Source organism: Eptesicus fuscus, chromosome 15, assembly GCF_027574615.1.
Source record: "Eptesicus fuscus isolate TK198812 chromosome 15, DD_ASM_mEF_20220401, whole genome shotgun sequence".
Classification (NCBI taxonomy): Eukaryota; Metazoa; Chordata; class Mammalia; order Chiroptera; family Vespertilionidae; genus Eptesicus; species Eptesicus fuscus.
Window position 1 is genome coordinate 24263163 of NC_072487.1, and position 14847 is coordinate 24278009.

The following is a 14847-nucleotide window of genomic DNA, read 5'->3' on the forward strand; positions in this document are numbered from 1 at the left end:
TTTTAAACTTTTCTTTTAAACTAACCATTTTTAGACAATCAAACCCAAAATAAGGGAGGAAATCCTCTCCCAGCTGTTCCCCACCCCTCCCCCCCACAATAGTGTTGCCACCAGAGAAAATAGCCCAGGCTCATCATTTAGATGCAAGGCTAGGCTGTTTATAAAACTGTGCTGCAGTCTGAGCTGGAACCTCCGCTCCACAGTTCCTTAACGGATTATAATTTCAGGCTGTTTTCCCAATTGCACCTAGGATGCCCTCTAAAATGTGCCTGTGGTTAGCAGTGGAGGACAGGGGGTGTGAGATTTTGGCACTATTTCCACGAGTAAAGGAGAAAAACCCCCACTTTATTTAGACTTCTAAATGAACAAAATCCAAAAAGGCTACCTGAAAGGGAACTGACACCATGCATTTAAAACAAGTCACAGTGTTCGTCAGAAAGATTTAGGATCTATAAAGGCAGTCTGTTTGTCCTGGGAAGTAAATCATTGATCTCTAAAGGCATAGAACTTATCCCAAGGGATATCATGCATAAACAATGTATTAGTTGAATATTTAAACTTTTAGAACATACAGATTTGTTGTTTATGGGGGTACGATTTTCTCTACAGGGTAGGTAAAATGTTCTATTGGGGTATTTAAGAAAATATTAGATTTTAAAATTGCATATGTTTTTATTAAATGAAAGTAATTCAGCATTACTTCATGTATTGGCATTGCTTCTTCCATTTGCCAGTATATCCTGTGGTCATATAGCACAGTTAAGTTCACCCAACACAAAAAATATAAAATATATCAAGAAAGAGGCCTACCTACTAGCCATATTCCAGCAACTTTCTTTGAATAGTTTGTAGCTGAAATTGAAAAATGAATGTCTTAAGTAAGAGCAACCAATGATCACTTTTTTTTTCTATTTGGGTTTGTATAACTTTTCTAGCTATGAGGGTTGTCAAAACCTGAATCAAATAAACTTTTCTTAGACTCAGATCCTAAATGTGAAAATTGAAGAAGAGTGTTTAACAAATTAGCTGAAGAAAATGTATAGTGTGCTAAATGGTATTTGGAAAATAAAACAAAGAATGTAAGGACTAAGACTATGTTTATTTGAATTATCTTAAGTAAGTTTATCATGTGTGTATTCAAATAAATTTTAAATATCTAAATTAAATAGAATTATAAACACACACATTTTTGTTGTCTCTCCTAATGAAACAAATATATCCCTAAAGAGACTGATTTAGAATACCATGTAGAATTGTCAGCCTTTTTATTTTCACATATTTATACAAACTCAAATAATGAAAAGGACTTTTCTTGAAAATAGAGGAAATATATTATTATAATTGTAGGAGAAGGAATGGTACTAGAATTCCTAACAGTCTCTCAACATTTCTTACTAAGAATTATTTGGAGAATATTTATTTTCATGAACACATCCTCTCACATTTGATGATGAAATTACCATATTTCTGAAGCAATATTCTTGCCCCTATATAAGCCTATATATACACGCTTTAGAAGTATAATGATCAACAATGTTTATAATGAGTATCATTAAATGTACATAGCACATAGTATGCACTAAGTCAACAGACTATGTGAGAGTTAAAAGTTTCATGAAATAATCTTGTTGGCTAGTTTCATCTTTAGTAGATATGAGAGGGAGGGAGGGAGGGAGGGAGGGAGGGAGAGAGAAGAGGAGAGGAGAGGGGAGGAGAGGGGAGGGGAGGGGAGGGGAAGGGAAGGGAAGGGAAGAATGCGCGACAAGCTAGGGAAGGGCAGGAGAATGGGAAGGGAATATACGGGTTTCGGCGGCCATGTGGCTATTTAGCCAGGATATGAGTTTTATATTATTTTTGTTAATTTTATAATGTTAAACTTTAATAATAACAAATAATTGTTGAGAACTGATTATTGAGAACTGCTCATCAAAGTTCGCATTGTTGATCAATTGTTAGAATTCGACCACCATTGTTTGGACTTAATGAACAATGGCATTTTTTGGGATTGGCAACGACGAAAACATTTTGTAACTGTCTCTCAGACGATACACATCATAATGCGTGCTAGTAAGCTAGTTAAACAAGTGATGTCATTACAAATCAGCTATTCAGATAATTTAGGTAAGTAATTTATTTATTTATTTCATAAATACATAAATTTTCTTGAATTTAGCAGATAGTACTCGTATTATTTATATTTTATAGTGGCAGCAAAAAGTCTAGCGCCGGCCTTGAAAGTGACACTTACGACTTACATTACGGCAAATTCAGAGGAAAAATAATACAAGTTAGTATTGTTATTATTTAGAAAGAAATATAGGATTAAAATAATTTTTAAAATATAGTTACTTTATAACAATCAAATTAATTTAATTTATAAACTAACAATAAAATATGTTCATGTAATTATGTACCTACTTACTGTGTTTTTAAGCAATATGTATATAATAATTTATAATATAATTTTAAATTATTTATTTTAGATTTTTAACATAATGAGTAAGAAAAGAGGATGCAAATTCAATGATGATCTAAGGAGTGAATTTCCTTTTATTAAAAATACCAAAAGCGATTACAATATAGACCAAATTTTTAATAAGAACCCCCCCCCCCTCCCGGTCAATGGTGTCCCGCTTTACCAATGTTAAAATCTGGTCACCTTACCCTATAACCATCTAAGTTTAAGAACAAACCTCTTTTATTTTCATGTCTACTTGGGATAACTATGTGGCACTAGCAACAATCAGGGATCTAGAATCAATGTGAGAAAGTGATTTTTCATTACGGTCACTGTTTCCTTCATCAAAGATATTACAAGCTTTCAAAGCTCCCTGGCTACCAGGAGCTCTCTGCCGCCGGCCTGACGGAGCAGTGACAGGAGACAGGTGAAGCTGTGCCACGTTTCCTGTTTGGACTGTTGTGCCCTAAGAAATGGGGCTCCGTGTCAGGTCTTGGCCCTGAGTCACCCAGACCTGGAAGGAAACAGCCTCAGAGCACCCATCCCCACCCAGGGGCACCCTGTAGTCCAGGACAGATGACCAGGCCAACCGCTATTGGGTAGGGACCAAAACAGTGGTTTTTAAAAATGAAATCTTTTGTTCTAGATTTTACTAAACTGTTTCCGAATCAAAGCAGGAATGAACCCAGTTATGCTTGCCTTGAGAATGGGCAGCTGTTCAACGTGCAGAGGGCTGAGGTGAGACGCCTCGCACGTGGCTTGGAGACCGCGGGGCCCTACATTTTCAGGCCTCATTAATCTTCGCTTATGTGCTGTAATTCCAGCAGGCTCTGCAGGTCTGTTTCATTGCTCAGCACCACCGAACAGGTTGCCAGCTTCTTTTCTTGGAACTATTTTATTCATTCTAAATATCTAACCCTGATGCCCTTCACTTGAAGGAGAACATTATATGAAATACACGCAAGTAGGGAAAAAAAACACACAACACAGTAAAAGTCTTCCTTTATTCTGTTGGCTATTGCAAAAAGAAAACGGCCTTCTCAGAAATACAAGAAAGTGGTCATTCATGGAACTCAGTGAGTGTTCGCAGCTGACCCCTTACTCAGGCTCTGGGCTTTGCCCCTGAATGACCTCAACAATTGGTTTCAAAGAGAAACATCTATCATTTGCCATGAATTATAAATATAATTAATCGGATCTCATTTTCTCTTTGATAGAAAAAAATAATAAATACACTTAAAGCCTTTCAACATTATGAATTTGCATATTTGAATATTTAGCAAGTAGAGATATATTTTGGTTCATATTTCTAAGTAGTTTCCAAGTTTAAAATTTCCCTCTTCATTAAGGAATTCATTTAACTACCCTTAAAGCAGGATACTTAGAAAGTACCAAGTTATGCATTATTCAGGTGGAGTGAGAGAACACTGAAAAAACTGTAATCAGAACCTCTGTCCCACATAAGCTTTCTGTTTCCTCAGCTTTATATGATTGCCCTGTCTCAGTACTAGAGCTTGTCTCATTTTAGTAGTAACTTCCTTGATTCCTAGGGTTCCACCAATGCAAACTGTTTCTATTAATAGTGTTTTAATATTTCACACACATACATACATACATACACACACACACACACACACACACACGCACACACACACACGGATACACGATGTGGCATTTTGCCTTTGTTGTGTTTAACAGACTTCTCTAATATTGATGGAGGTTGTTCTAATTATGTTGTGCTACCTCAGCAGAATACGAAATTTAGAGAAATATTGCCCGAGTACCAGAAGGTGGCAGCTTCAGACCACATTGTATTAACAAATCAGCTTTGCCTTGTAGAGCCACTCTTAATACATGTTCTTCTTAAGACATCCATGTAAGAAGCCATCCAAAAGATGGCTTTAAATGATTTATTTTCTAATACAATCTTGATGAAAAATGACCTTTCAGAACAGAAGTAATAAGTTTGGTCCCATTTGATTTAAATAGAAATACTAGGACCACTATTCAAAAGGCTGGAGATTTTAGAAACTAGCAGATTTATGAGATCCGACTTTTACGAACAGTAAAAAAATACATCTAAATGTAAAAATTTCATAGCTGTGCCCTTAGAATCTATAAAGATGCTACAGCTGCTAGTTTAGAGATTTGAACTTGGATCGGAACTTATATCTGAGCATGGAAAGTATAAATTTAAGACATATTTGGTCATGTCAGGTGTCTGAAATTATTTAAAAATAACGGTTCCTATTCACTGGGAATTTTAACTTATTTCCAAGTACCTTTGGTAATGAAAGAGAGAGGAAGATAGAATGAGAGCAATTAATGTAGGAATCAAAGCTTTACAATTATTCAGAACAATAGGCTAAGAAATATATTTTTAAAGTAGTAACTGTGGGTAACTAGATTTTATATGTAGGATTTACATTTTTCTTGTCCTCTTTAGGTCTTTTAAGAATATTTTAAAACAAAATTTTTAATAATGTCAGGAAATAAAAAAATGAAAACAACTAAACAAGTATGCCTACTTTCATAATTTCATTACTGTACCATTGTGCCATTTGAGGGGTTTTTGCAGTTTTTAAAAAGTTGGGCTTTATGGTTTGTTTTTATAGGCAAGTATGTCTGTGAATCTATAATAATAAAAGGGTAATATGCTAATTAGACCAGACGTCTTCTGGACGTCATTCCAGACGTCCTTCCTGACAAAGCTGAAACCAATTTTTCTTTAAGATTTCTTGAATGATTAAAGATAGCGACTAAGGATTCACTAAAGTCTGAGGCCAGAGAGTGAAATGTTCTGATGGTGTTTACATAGTAAAGAAAATGTATTATAAATGGAGAGTGTTGGATCTGAAATTATCCATCAGTTCAGTGTATTATCATAACCAAACGTAATGCCTGTTACCTTGGTTTCAATCGAAATTATTTTTTCCTTTAAAAGGTTTGTTGACATATACTTTAATGACATAGCAAATTGCCATATTTTTCCCCCAAACTGTTACAAATAATACTTGCATTGTCCAAGAGCATAGCCTTATATTAGAGTCTATAATTCTAACAATTTATATTACTAGAAATTTCTATGAGAGAACAAAAATTAACCCCCCTGAATTTTGCATATCCTAATGTAAAACTCACATAGCTTTTTAAGGAATACATTATTGTTTTCAATAAATACCCAGAATAGAATTCAAAATGATACAGTGTTGGAGGCACTCACAGGTCGGATTTTACTCCATCACTTTTAACTCAGCTCTTTGTAGAGATTAAGATCATCTCCTGTTTTACTCTTGAAAATAATGGTGTAATCTCTTGACAATTTTCCTGATAGGTTAGCAACTGCTTTTCAACCACAAAGTAATTTACCTCTTTTTTTTTCTATTTGGCGAAAGTTTTCTATAAACATATGCTTAAATTCAGCCCTGTTATTGACTGCAAGTATATTACAATAGCCCTACAGTAAAAGTATGTTCCTTTTTGTGCCCAGTGGTATAGAGAAGAGAAATGAATACAATGCTGTTAATGCCTGTTATTTTCTTAGGCTGGGAAAATGCTTCCTAGCATGCTGAAAATAAACTGCAGGCATCTTCCTTTTACCTGCCCTATGGATAATAAATCTAAATTAAGTTGATTGTGTCTTCTAAAATTAAAATAGATATGACAAATGGCTTGTCTTTCACACCTTCTTAATCAGCTTCTTCCTTTCCTTAGGCAGGCAGTACTTAAGAAATTTCCAGTTGTATTAAATAAGAATAGGTGTTATTACTATCATGGTTTTCATTTATTTAGTACTGAACAGGTCCTGGACACTATGATTAACCACTATTTTATTCAACAATATTTATTGAGCATTTGTTGTTCACTAGATTTTGAGATAGCCTTGAGATAGACACTGGACATATAATAGTGAATAAGTCAGACATGCTCTTCTGACAATGAAGAGCATATGAGCTGGTGATGAATCTAGAAAAGGAAACAGGTGCATCAGAAGTGCTAGGGAGAAAAAGATGTGCTGGTTACAATGGACACTACACCCCAGAATACACAAAAATGGGTCTCTGGAGGGATTATTTAGGAACAATTGAGAGAACATCTATAATAATGAAAGCATAATATGCTAATTAGACTGGATGGCCGAACTACCTTCTGGATAACATTCCAGATGACCTTCCAGATAAAGCTGGTGCTGCAAGGGCCAAGCCCCTTGTACGAATTTCGTGCATCGGGCCTCTAGTTTTAAATATTAAGTAAACATTTACAAACAACTTACTACATGTAAGGCACCACGATTAGCCTTGGGGTAGCAAACAAAAGATATAGTTCCTATATCATGGGTGTTATTATTCATTAGGGAAGATATATAATAAGAAACATAGGTATGTAATATTAGGTAGGGATGAAGAGGAGTTAACAGCATAATAGGAAACAGCTAAGGACAGGTGAGTCCTCTTGATGGGGTGGTTTGGGAAGGACTCTTTGAGGAGGTGATTGTAAGCAGTGACTTGGTTGAGCAGAGGAAGCTAACCCTGTGAAATGAGGAAACAGTCAGGGTATGCTTGGTATTGTTCAAGTTGGAACAGTAAGGTTTGAGGAAGTGACTGTGGGAAATTGTGTTTGAGAATTTGCCTGGGGCTATGATTATGTACGGTCTGGTATGCGATGATCAAACCTTGGAATTTTTTTTTCCAATTGGGATGGAAAACCTCTGGAGGATTTTGAGCAAGTGACATAATCGTATTTATATTTTATTTTTTTATTAAAATTATGGGGGTGACATTGGTTAATAAAATTATATAGGTTTCAGGTGTATAATTCTATAATACATTATCTGTATATTGTGTCGTGTGTTTACCATTCCAAGTCAAGTCTCCTTCTATCACCATTTATCCCTCCTTTTCCTTCTTCTACCTCCCCCCTACCTGCCTTTCCTCTGGCAATTACCATACTGTTGTCTGTGTCCATGAGTCTTTCTTTTTTTTCTTTGCTTAATCCCTTCACCCTTCTCACCCAATCCCATCCCCCACCCCCTCTGATAGCTGATAGCTGTCACTCTTTCCTCTGTATCCTTGAGTCGTTTTTCACTTTCTTTTTTTTGTTCATTAGATTCCACATATACGTGAGATCATATGGTACTTGTCTTTATCTTATTTAATTTAGGAAAATACTCTCCATGTCCATCCATTCTGTTGCAAAGGTAAGATTTCCTTTTTTTTTTTTTTACAGCTGAGTAGTATTCCATTGTGTACTACAGCTTTTTTAATTCTCTCATCTACTGATGGGCACTTGGGTTGCTTACAAGTCTTGGCTATTGTAAATAATACTGCAATGAAAATAGAGGGGTATGTATTCTTTGAAATTAGTGTTTCGGGTTTCTTTTGATACATTTCCAGAAGTGGAATCACTGGGTCATAAGGAAGTTTCATTTTTAACTTTTTAGATAACTCCACGGTGGCTGCACCAATTTGCATTCCCACCAGCAGTGCAAAAGGGTTCCCTTTTCTCTACATCTTCTCCAACACTTGTTTGTTGATTTGTGGATGATAGCCTTTCTATGGTTTGCAGTTCTCTGATGATTAGTGACATGATGTTGAGCATCCTTTCATCTGTCTATTGGCCATCTATATGCGCTCTTTGGAAAAGCATCTATTCAGATCCTTTGCACATTTTTATTGGAGTGTGTGTGTATGTGTTCAGTTGTGTAAGTTTTTTTTATAAATTTTGGATATTATCACCTTATCAGATGTATCATTAGGGAATATGCTCTCCTATTCAGTGGGTTGTCTTTTCATTTTATTGATAGTTTTCTTTGCTGCACAAAAACTTTTTTAGTTTGATGTAGTCTCATTTCTTTATTTTTTCGTTTGTTTCCCTTGATAGATTCCAAGGCAATCTATCAGAAAAAAAAAATATTGGTATGAGAAATGTTCGAGATGTTACTGTCTATTTTCTTCTAGGATTTTTATGGTTTTGAGTCCAACAATTAAGTCTTTCATCCATTTTGAGTTTATTCTTGTGTATGGTGTAAGATGCTGATCTAGACTTATTTATTTTTTGCACATTTTCAATCTTCTCAAAACCATTGAATGACTACACTATCTTTACCCCATTGTATGTTTTTGCCTCCTTTGTCAAATATTAATCGACTATAAACGCATGGGTTTACTTCTTGGCTCTCTATTACGTTCCATTGATCTATATGTCTGTTTTTATGCCAGTACCATGCTCTTTTGATTGCTATGGCCTTATAGAATATTTTGGTAGCATGATTCCTCCAACTTTGTTGTTCTTTCTTTTTTCTTTTTTTAAAAATATATTTTATTGATTTTTTACAGAGAGAGGAAGAGAGAGGGATAGAGAGCTAGAAACATCGACGAGAGAGGAACATCTATCAGCTGCCTCCTGCCCACCCCCTACTGGGGATGTGCCCACAACCAAGGTACATGCCCTTGACCGTAATCGAACCTGGGACCTTTCAGTCCACAGGCCTGATGCTCTATCCACTGAGCCAAACCGGTTTCGGCTATTCTTCTTTCTTTATAGTGCTGTGGCTATTTGGGTTCTTTTGTGGTTCTATAGTAATTTTTGGAATATTTGTTCTAGTTCTGTGAAATATGCCATTGATATCTTGATAGGAATTGCATTGAATCTATAGGACATTTTAATGATATTAATTCTTCTTAACTTGGTATATGCTTCTACTTATTTGTATGTTCTACAATTTCTTTCTTTTTTTAAAAACTTGTCTTCATTGTTGAAAGTATTACAGATATGCCCCCCCTTTTTTATCATTGACCCCCTCCACCCCATACCCACCTCTCCCAGGCCTTCACCACACTATTCACTATTGTCTGTGTCCATGTTCTATGCATACATGCATATAAATTCTCTGGTTAATCTCTCCCCACCTTCATCTCCCACCCTCCTCTCTGACCTTCCCTCTGAGTTTCCACAGTCATTCCATGCTTCTCTGAATTGAATCTAGTTTGTTCATCAATTTATTTTGTTCATTAGATTCTACATATGAGTGAGATCCTGTGGTACTTATCTTTCTCTGACTGGCTTATTTTGCTTGGCATAATACTCTCCAGGTCCCTCCATGCTGTCTCAAAGGGTAAGAGATCCTTCTTTTTCACTGCTGAATGGTATTCCATTGTATAAATGTACCATAGCTTTTTTATTCACTCATCTACTGATGGGCACTTGGGCTGTTTCCAGATCTTAGCTATTAAAAATTGTGCTGCTATGAACATAGCAGTGCATATATTATTTCTGATTGGTGTTTCAGGTTTCTTAGGATATATTCCAAGACATGGGATCACTGAGTCAAATGGGAGTTCCATTTTTAATTTTTTGAGGAAACTCCATACTGTTTTCTATAGTGGCTGCACCAGTCCGCATTCCCACCAGCAGTGCACAAAGGTTCCTTTTTCTCCACATCCTCATCAGCACTTGTCATTTGTGATTTGTTGATGATAGCCATTCTGATGGGTATGAGATGTTATCTCATTGTCATTTTGATTTGCATCTCTCAGATGATAAGTGACTTTGAGCATGTGTTCATATTTTTCTTGCCCTTCTGTATGTCCACTTTCTAAAAGTGTCTATTTAAGTTCTTTACCCACTTTTTTATTGGATTGTTTATCTTCTTTTTGTTAAGATGTATGAGTTCCCTATAAATTTTGGAGATTAGGCCCTTATCAGATGTAACATTGGCAAATATGGCAGTGGGTTTTCTTGTTGTTTTGTTAATGGTTTCTTTTGCTGTAGAGAAGATTTTTATTTATTTATTATTTTTTAATGTTTGGTGTGCAGACCCCACAATATGAGTAAAGATCTATTGCCCAAAAAGGTAATAAGTGGCACTACAATTAATGTTGATCTCAATCAAAGATCAGCTTTATGCCTCAGGCATTTCAAAGCTGGGTATCTCCTGGAACAATACAAATTTGCTTGTGGACCTGCTCCCTTGTGGACACAGAATGGAAAAGGCTCTTGGATTAAGTAAAAATGATCAGTTGCCAAATCTGGGCTCAATTCCATTATTGTAATCTTCTAAAACAAGTGAAGTAGAGGTGGTAGTGAGCATCTAGTATATGCCAGGTGCTAGGTTGGCTAGAGAGGACTGAGAGACACAGAAGACACAATTGATACCCTCTGAACTGCTATCCACTCCATTGCCAACATGGGCACTGCAGTGAAAGACAAGGAAAACTAGAATTGCTCTCATTCCACCGAGAAGCTCTTTATTTTGATGTAGTCCCTCCCATTTGTCTATTTTCTCCTTAGTTTCAATTGCCCTAGGAGCTGTATCATTAAATATATTGCTACCACAAATGTCTGCTATTTTGCTGCCTATGGCTTCTAAGATTTTTGTGGTTTTCCATCTTACATTTAAGTCCTTTATCCATTTTAGTTTATTTTTGTGTATGGTGTAAGTTGGTGGTCTAGTTTCATTTTTTTGCATGTACCTGTCCAATTTTCCCAACACCATTTATTGAAGAGACTGTCTTGACTCCATTGTATGCTCTTGCCTCCTTTGTCAAATATTAATTAGCATAATGGCTTGTGTCGATTTCTGGGTTCTCTGTTCTGTTCCACTGATCTATATGTCTGTTCTTGTGCCAGTACCAGGCAGTTTTAAGAATAGTGGCTTTGTAGTATAGCTTGATATCTGGTGTTGTGATCCCTCCGACTTTGTTCTTCTTTCTCAGGATTGCTGCAGCAATTCGGATCTTTTTTTGTTGCATATGAATTTTTGGAGAGTTTGTTCTAGATAAATGAAATATGCCCTTAGTATTTTAATGGGGATTGCATTAAATCTATAGATAGATTGGGTAGTATGGACATTTTAATGATATTGATTCTACCAATCCACAAACACGGTATATTCTTCCATTTGTTTATGTCTTCCTCTATCTCTTTTTCCAATGTCCTATAGTTTTCTGAGAATAGGTCTTTTACCTTCTTAGTTAAATTTATTCCTAGGTATCTTAATTTTTTTGTTGATATGGTAAATGGGATTTTTTTTTTTTAGTTTCTCTTTTTGTGAGTTCATTTTTGGTGTATAAAAAAGCCACAGATTTCTGGGTGTTAATTTTGTATCCTGCTACATTGCCAAATTTATTTATTAAATTTAGTAGTTTTTTAATGGAGTCTTTAGGGTTTCCCATGTATAATATCATGTCATCTGCGAATAATGACAGTTTTATTTCTTCTTTTACAATTTGGATGCCTTTTTTTCTTTTTATTGTCTGATTGCTATGGCTAGTACTTCCAGTACTGTGTCGAACAGGAGTGGTGAGAGTGGGCATCCCTGTCTTGTTCCTGTTCTTAGGGGAAATGGTTTTAGTTTTTGCCCATTGAGTATGATGTTGGCTATGGGTTTGTCATATATGTCCTTTATTATGTAGATGTATGTTCACTCTATTCCTATGTTCCTGAGAGTTTTGATTATAAATGGATGCTAGATTTTATCAAATGCTTTTTCTGTATCAATTTATATGATCATGTGCTTTTATTTTCCTTCATTTTGTTTATGTGGGGTATCTCATTTATTGATTTGTGGATATTGTACCAGTCTTGCATCCTGAGAAGACACAAAAAGGCTCCTATTATGAGATTCCATTTATAGGAAGCAGCCAGAATAGATTAAAAAAAGAGAGAGAGAGAGAGAGAGACAGATAGCATATCAGGGATTTCCAGGGGCAGAAAGAGTGGGGAGTGAGTACTTTTCGGGCAGAGTTTTCTTCTAGGGTGATGGGACATTCTGTAACTAAACAGTGGTGGTCATTACACAGCAATGTGAATGTACTCCATGCTCAGAAATGGCACAATTTAAAATACAAGTGATAACTTTTATTATTTAAAATTAATTACACTATGGGAAAATGAAGGCTACTAATAAAAAAAAACTTGATTTAAAGATAAACACCGAATTATAAAAACAAAAAATTAAAAACTAAATTATGCCAGGGAGAAAACAAAAATGCAACAAAGAAAATAAAAGTAGCAGGTCAATGTGTGAGGGTAAAACAAATTCTTCTGATGGGACAGGGTGACCACATTCAACAATCAGGCCTTGAGCTGGCCCTGATGCCTTTTCCAAAGGCAGCACCTCTTCTGAGATAAGAACCAGGCCAGGGTCGAGGGAGGGCTCTGCAGCCAGGGGTGGAGGGTCCTCAGTTAGGTCAGGAGTGCTGCACAGGCCGGCCCATGCTCCACAGCTGCTCGACCACCTCCACGTCTGCCTCTGCATTGGGCTCCTCTGCATGGACAACAGCTGTTGAAGCAGAAGCCTGCTCTGCTCCCTGGGCTGGTGCTGTAGTTGTGAGAGGAGAAAAGATTGCCCACGTGCCTGCATATCTATGTGCCTTCCAAACACAGGACATCGCCACAGCCCAAGACCCACCACAGGAATTGCTTCTGGGAAGGCAGTCCAGCAGGTGGGGGATCTGAGGCTGGTCTTTGCTCCTAGAGCCTCTGGGGTGCTCCCAGTGTCTTTGGGCCAGAGTACTCCAGATATGCTTGCATGCACCTATACCCCCAACCCACCTTCCCCACCTTCTCACCCTTGGGCTGCCTCCTTGGGCTCCAGCTCATCAGGCCAGGTCTGTTGAACATGGGCACCGTGCTCCAGGTTGGAGTCAACATTGGTGAGCTGCCAGCGGAGACTGAGAGGCTTTGAGGTTGGAGGCTTGTGGGGCCTGGGCAGGTTCGGTGAAGGAGTCCTTCCTCACCTATCCATGGGCCCCATTTCTGCAGACCCCCAGGTGGCCACACTCACTTCGGACCTGCTCTGGCCCTCAGTGGTGTGGCTCACCCGCCCCTCACTGGTGGACATGGGTCGGGGTCTTTGTTGACCAGCTGCTGCTCCTCCATGTCCTGGGATGAACTCTGCAATGACAGTGACTGGCGACTGGTTGGGAGGCCTCAAACCCTGCCCAGCTGTAGTCGCTGCTGCTTCTGCCCACTGGTCACTACCTGGGTCCCCTAGCCTGAGTGTGTCCTCAGACCAGGGCAGTGACTTCACTTCCTGACAAGAGCAGCGACCTCACTTCCTGATGATGGAACAGAACCTGGAACAGTACCTGGAACCCTGGAACCCTGGTAACCAGGCAGCCCCATTCTATAACTGCCCCTTCCCATCTCACTTGGATAGAGACATTGGAGAGGACACCATGTTTTCATGTTGTCTCCCAGTGTGCCGAGGTCGAGGCCTCAAGAGAGGCAGCGATGAGAGTATTTGCCAACGTGCCCGCCGCTGGGTCCGGACTCAGTCCAGACGCCGGCTGTGGCCCTTCTCACGACGGAACCCAAAGGTAACACAGGGAGGCCCAGGGAGGTTTGTTGGGGCCAGGCCACCACTCCTATCCCCCCTGAGTAGCCCAATGACCCTTCCCCATGAGTGTGTGTGTGTGTGTGTGTGTGTGTGTGTGTGTGTAGAAGGGGGGGGGGTTCACGTGAGGCTTGTCTGCCTGGAGCAGGAACAGGGCTGGGCCTGATCCAGGGCAGAAGGTGCAGGGGGCACAAGCAGCAGTGACTAGGCCAGGCTTGAGGACTCCCCACTGGCTGATGGTCACTGTCATTGCAGAGCTCAACCTATGTTAAAAAGGAGCAGCAGCTGCTTGAGGAAGACCCCATGAGCCACACCACCAAGCGCCAGGGCAGGCGTGAAGTACGTGTGGCCACCTGGGGGTGTGGGGAGCCAAGGCCCGTGGATGGACAACCAGGGACTCTTCCACCGAATATGCCCAGGTTCTTCGGGCCTGTAACCCCGAAGCAGCCCAGGTTCCCTAGGCCTCCAAGTCCAAAGCAGCCCTGGTTCAACCGGCAGCTCACAATTTTCACCAGGGACCTGGATTACAGTGCCCATGTCAACCAGACTGGCCCGGAACACCTGGAGGCCAAAGAGGCAGAGCCCAAGGGTGAGAAGCTGGGGAAAGTGAGGGTGGGATTGGGGTGGAGCTGCATGGGAGCTTATGGGGAGGGATTGTTGCCAGATACACAGGGAGCACCCCAGAGCCTGGAGAAGAACAAAGAACACCCATCTGTTGGACTGCGGGTTGGGAGACGTCCTGTGGTGGGTCCTGGGCTCTAGCTGTGTTCTGTCTTTGGGGGACAGATGGACATGCAGGCCCCTGGGTGATCTTTTCTCCACTCCCAACTCCAGCACCAGCCCAGGAGGCAGAGGCATCTCCTCCTATCACAACCAAAGTCCATCCCGAAGAGCAGAATGAAGAGCTGGAGGCATCTCCAACTCCAGAGCTGTCACCACCTCCAGCAGCCTCTCCAGCTGCAGCTGTGGAGCCAGGGCCGGCCCCAGAAGAAACTGAGGCCCCAGCACCGCTGGATGAAGAACCCTCCCTGGAGCCCATGCTGGCTCCTGC

At 39.3% G+C, this 14847-nt stretch overlaps 1 protein-coding gene across 1 annotated transcript; it reads left to right on the top strand.

Annotated features, from left to right (window-relative positions):
• Positions 1–2070: 2070 nt before the first annotated feature.
• On the top strand, positions 2071–14558 carry LOC129151740 (uncharacterized). Its single transcript, XM_054727637.1, has 3 exons — positions 2071–2121; positions 13661–13779; positions 14052–14558. The coding sequence occupies exons 1-3, from the start codon at positions 2088–2090 to the stop codon at positions 14556–14558; spliced, it is 660 nt and encodes a 219-aa protein (XP_054583612.1). The 5' UTR covers positions 2071–2087.
• The last annotated feature ends 289 nt before the right edge of the window (positions 14559–14847 follow it).

What these genes read in the sequence shown, in the direction of transcription:
- LOC129151740 (XM_054727637.1), top strand. Translation starts at nt 2,088, where the DNA reads ATGTCATTACAAATCAGCTATTCAGATAATTTAG. An exon ending in CAGCTATTCAGATAATTTAG is followed by an intron (nt 2,122 to 13,660) that starts GTAAGTAATTTA and finishes GTTGTCTCCCAG; the next exon opens with TGTGCCGAGGTCGAGGCCTC. An exon ending in TCTCACGACGGAACCCAAAG is followed by an intron (nt 13,780 to 14,051) that starts GTAACACAGGGA and finishes CTGTCATTGCAG; the next exon opens with AGCTCAACCTATGTTAAAAA.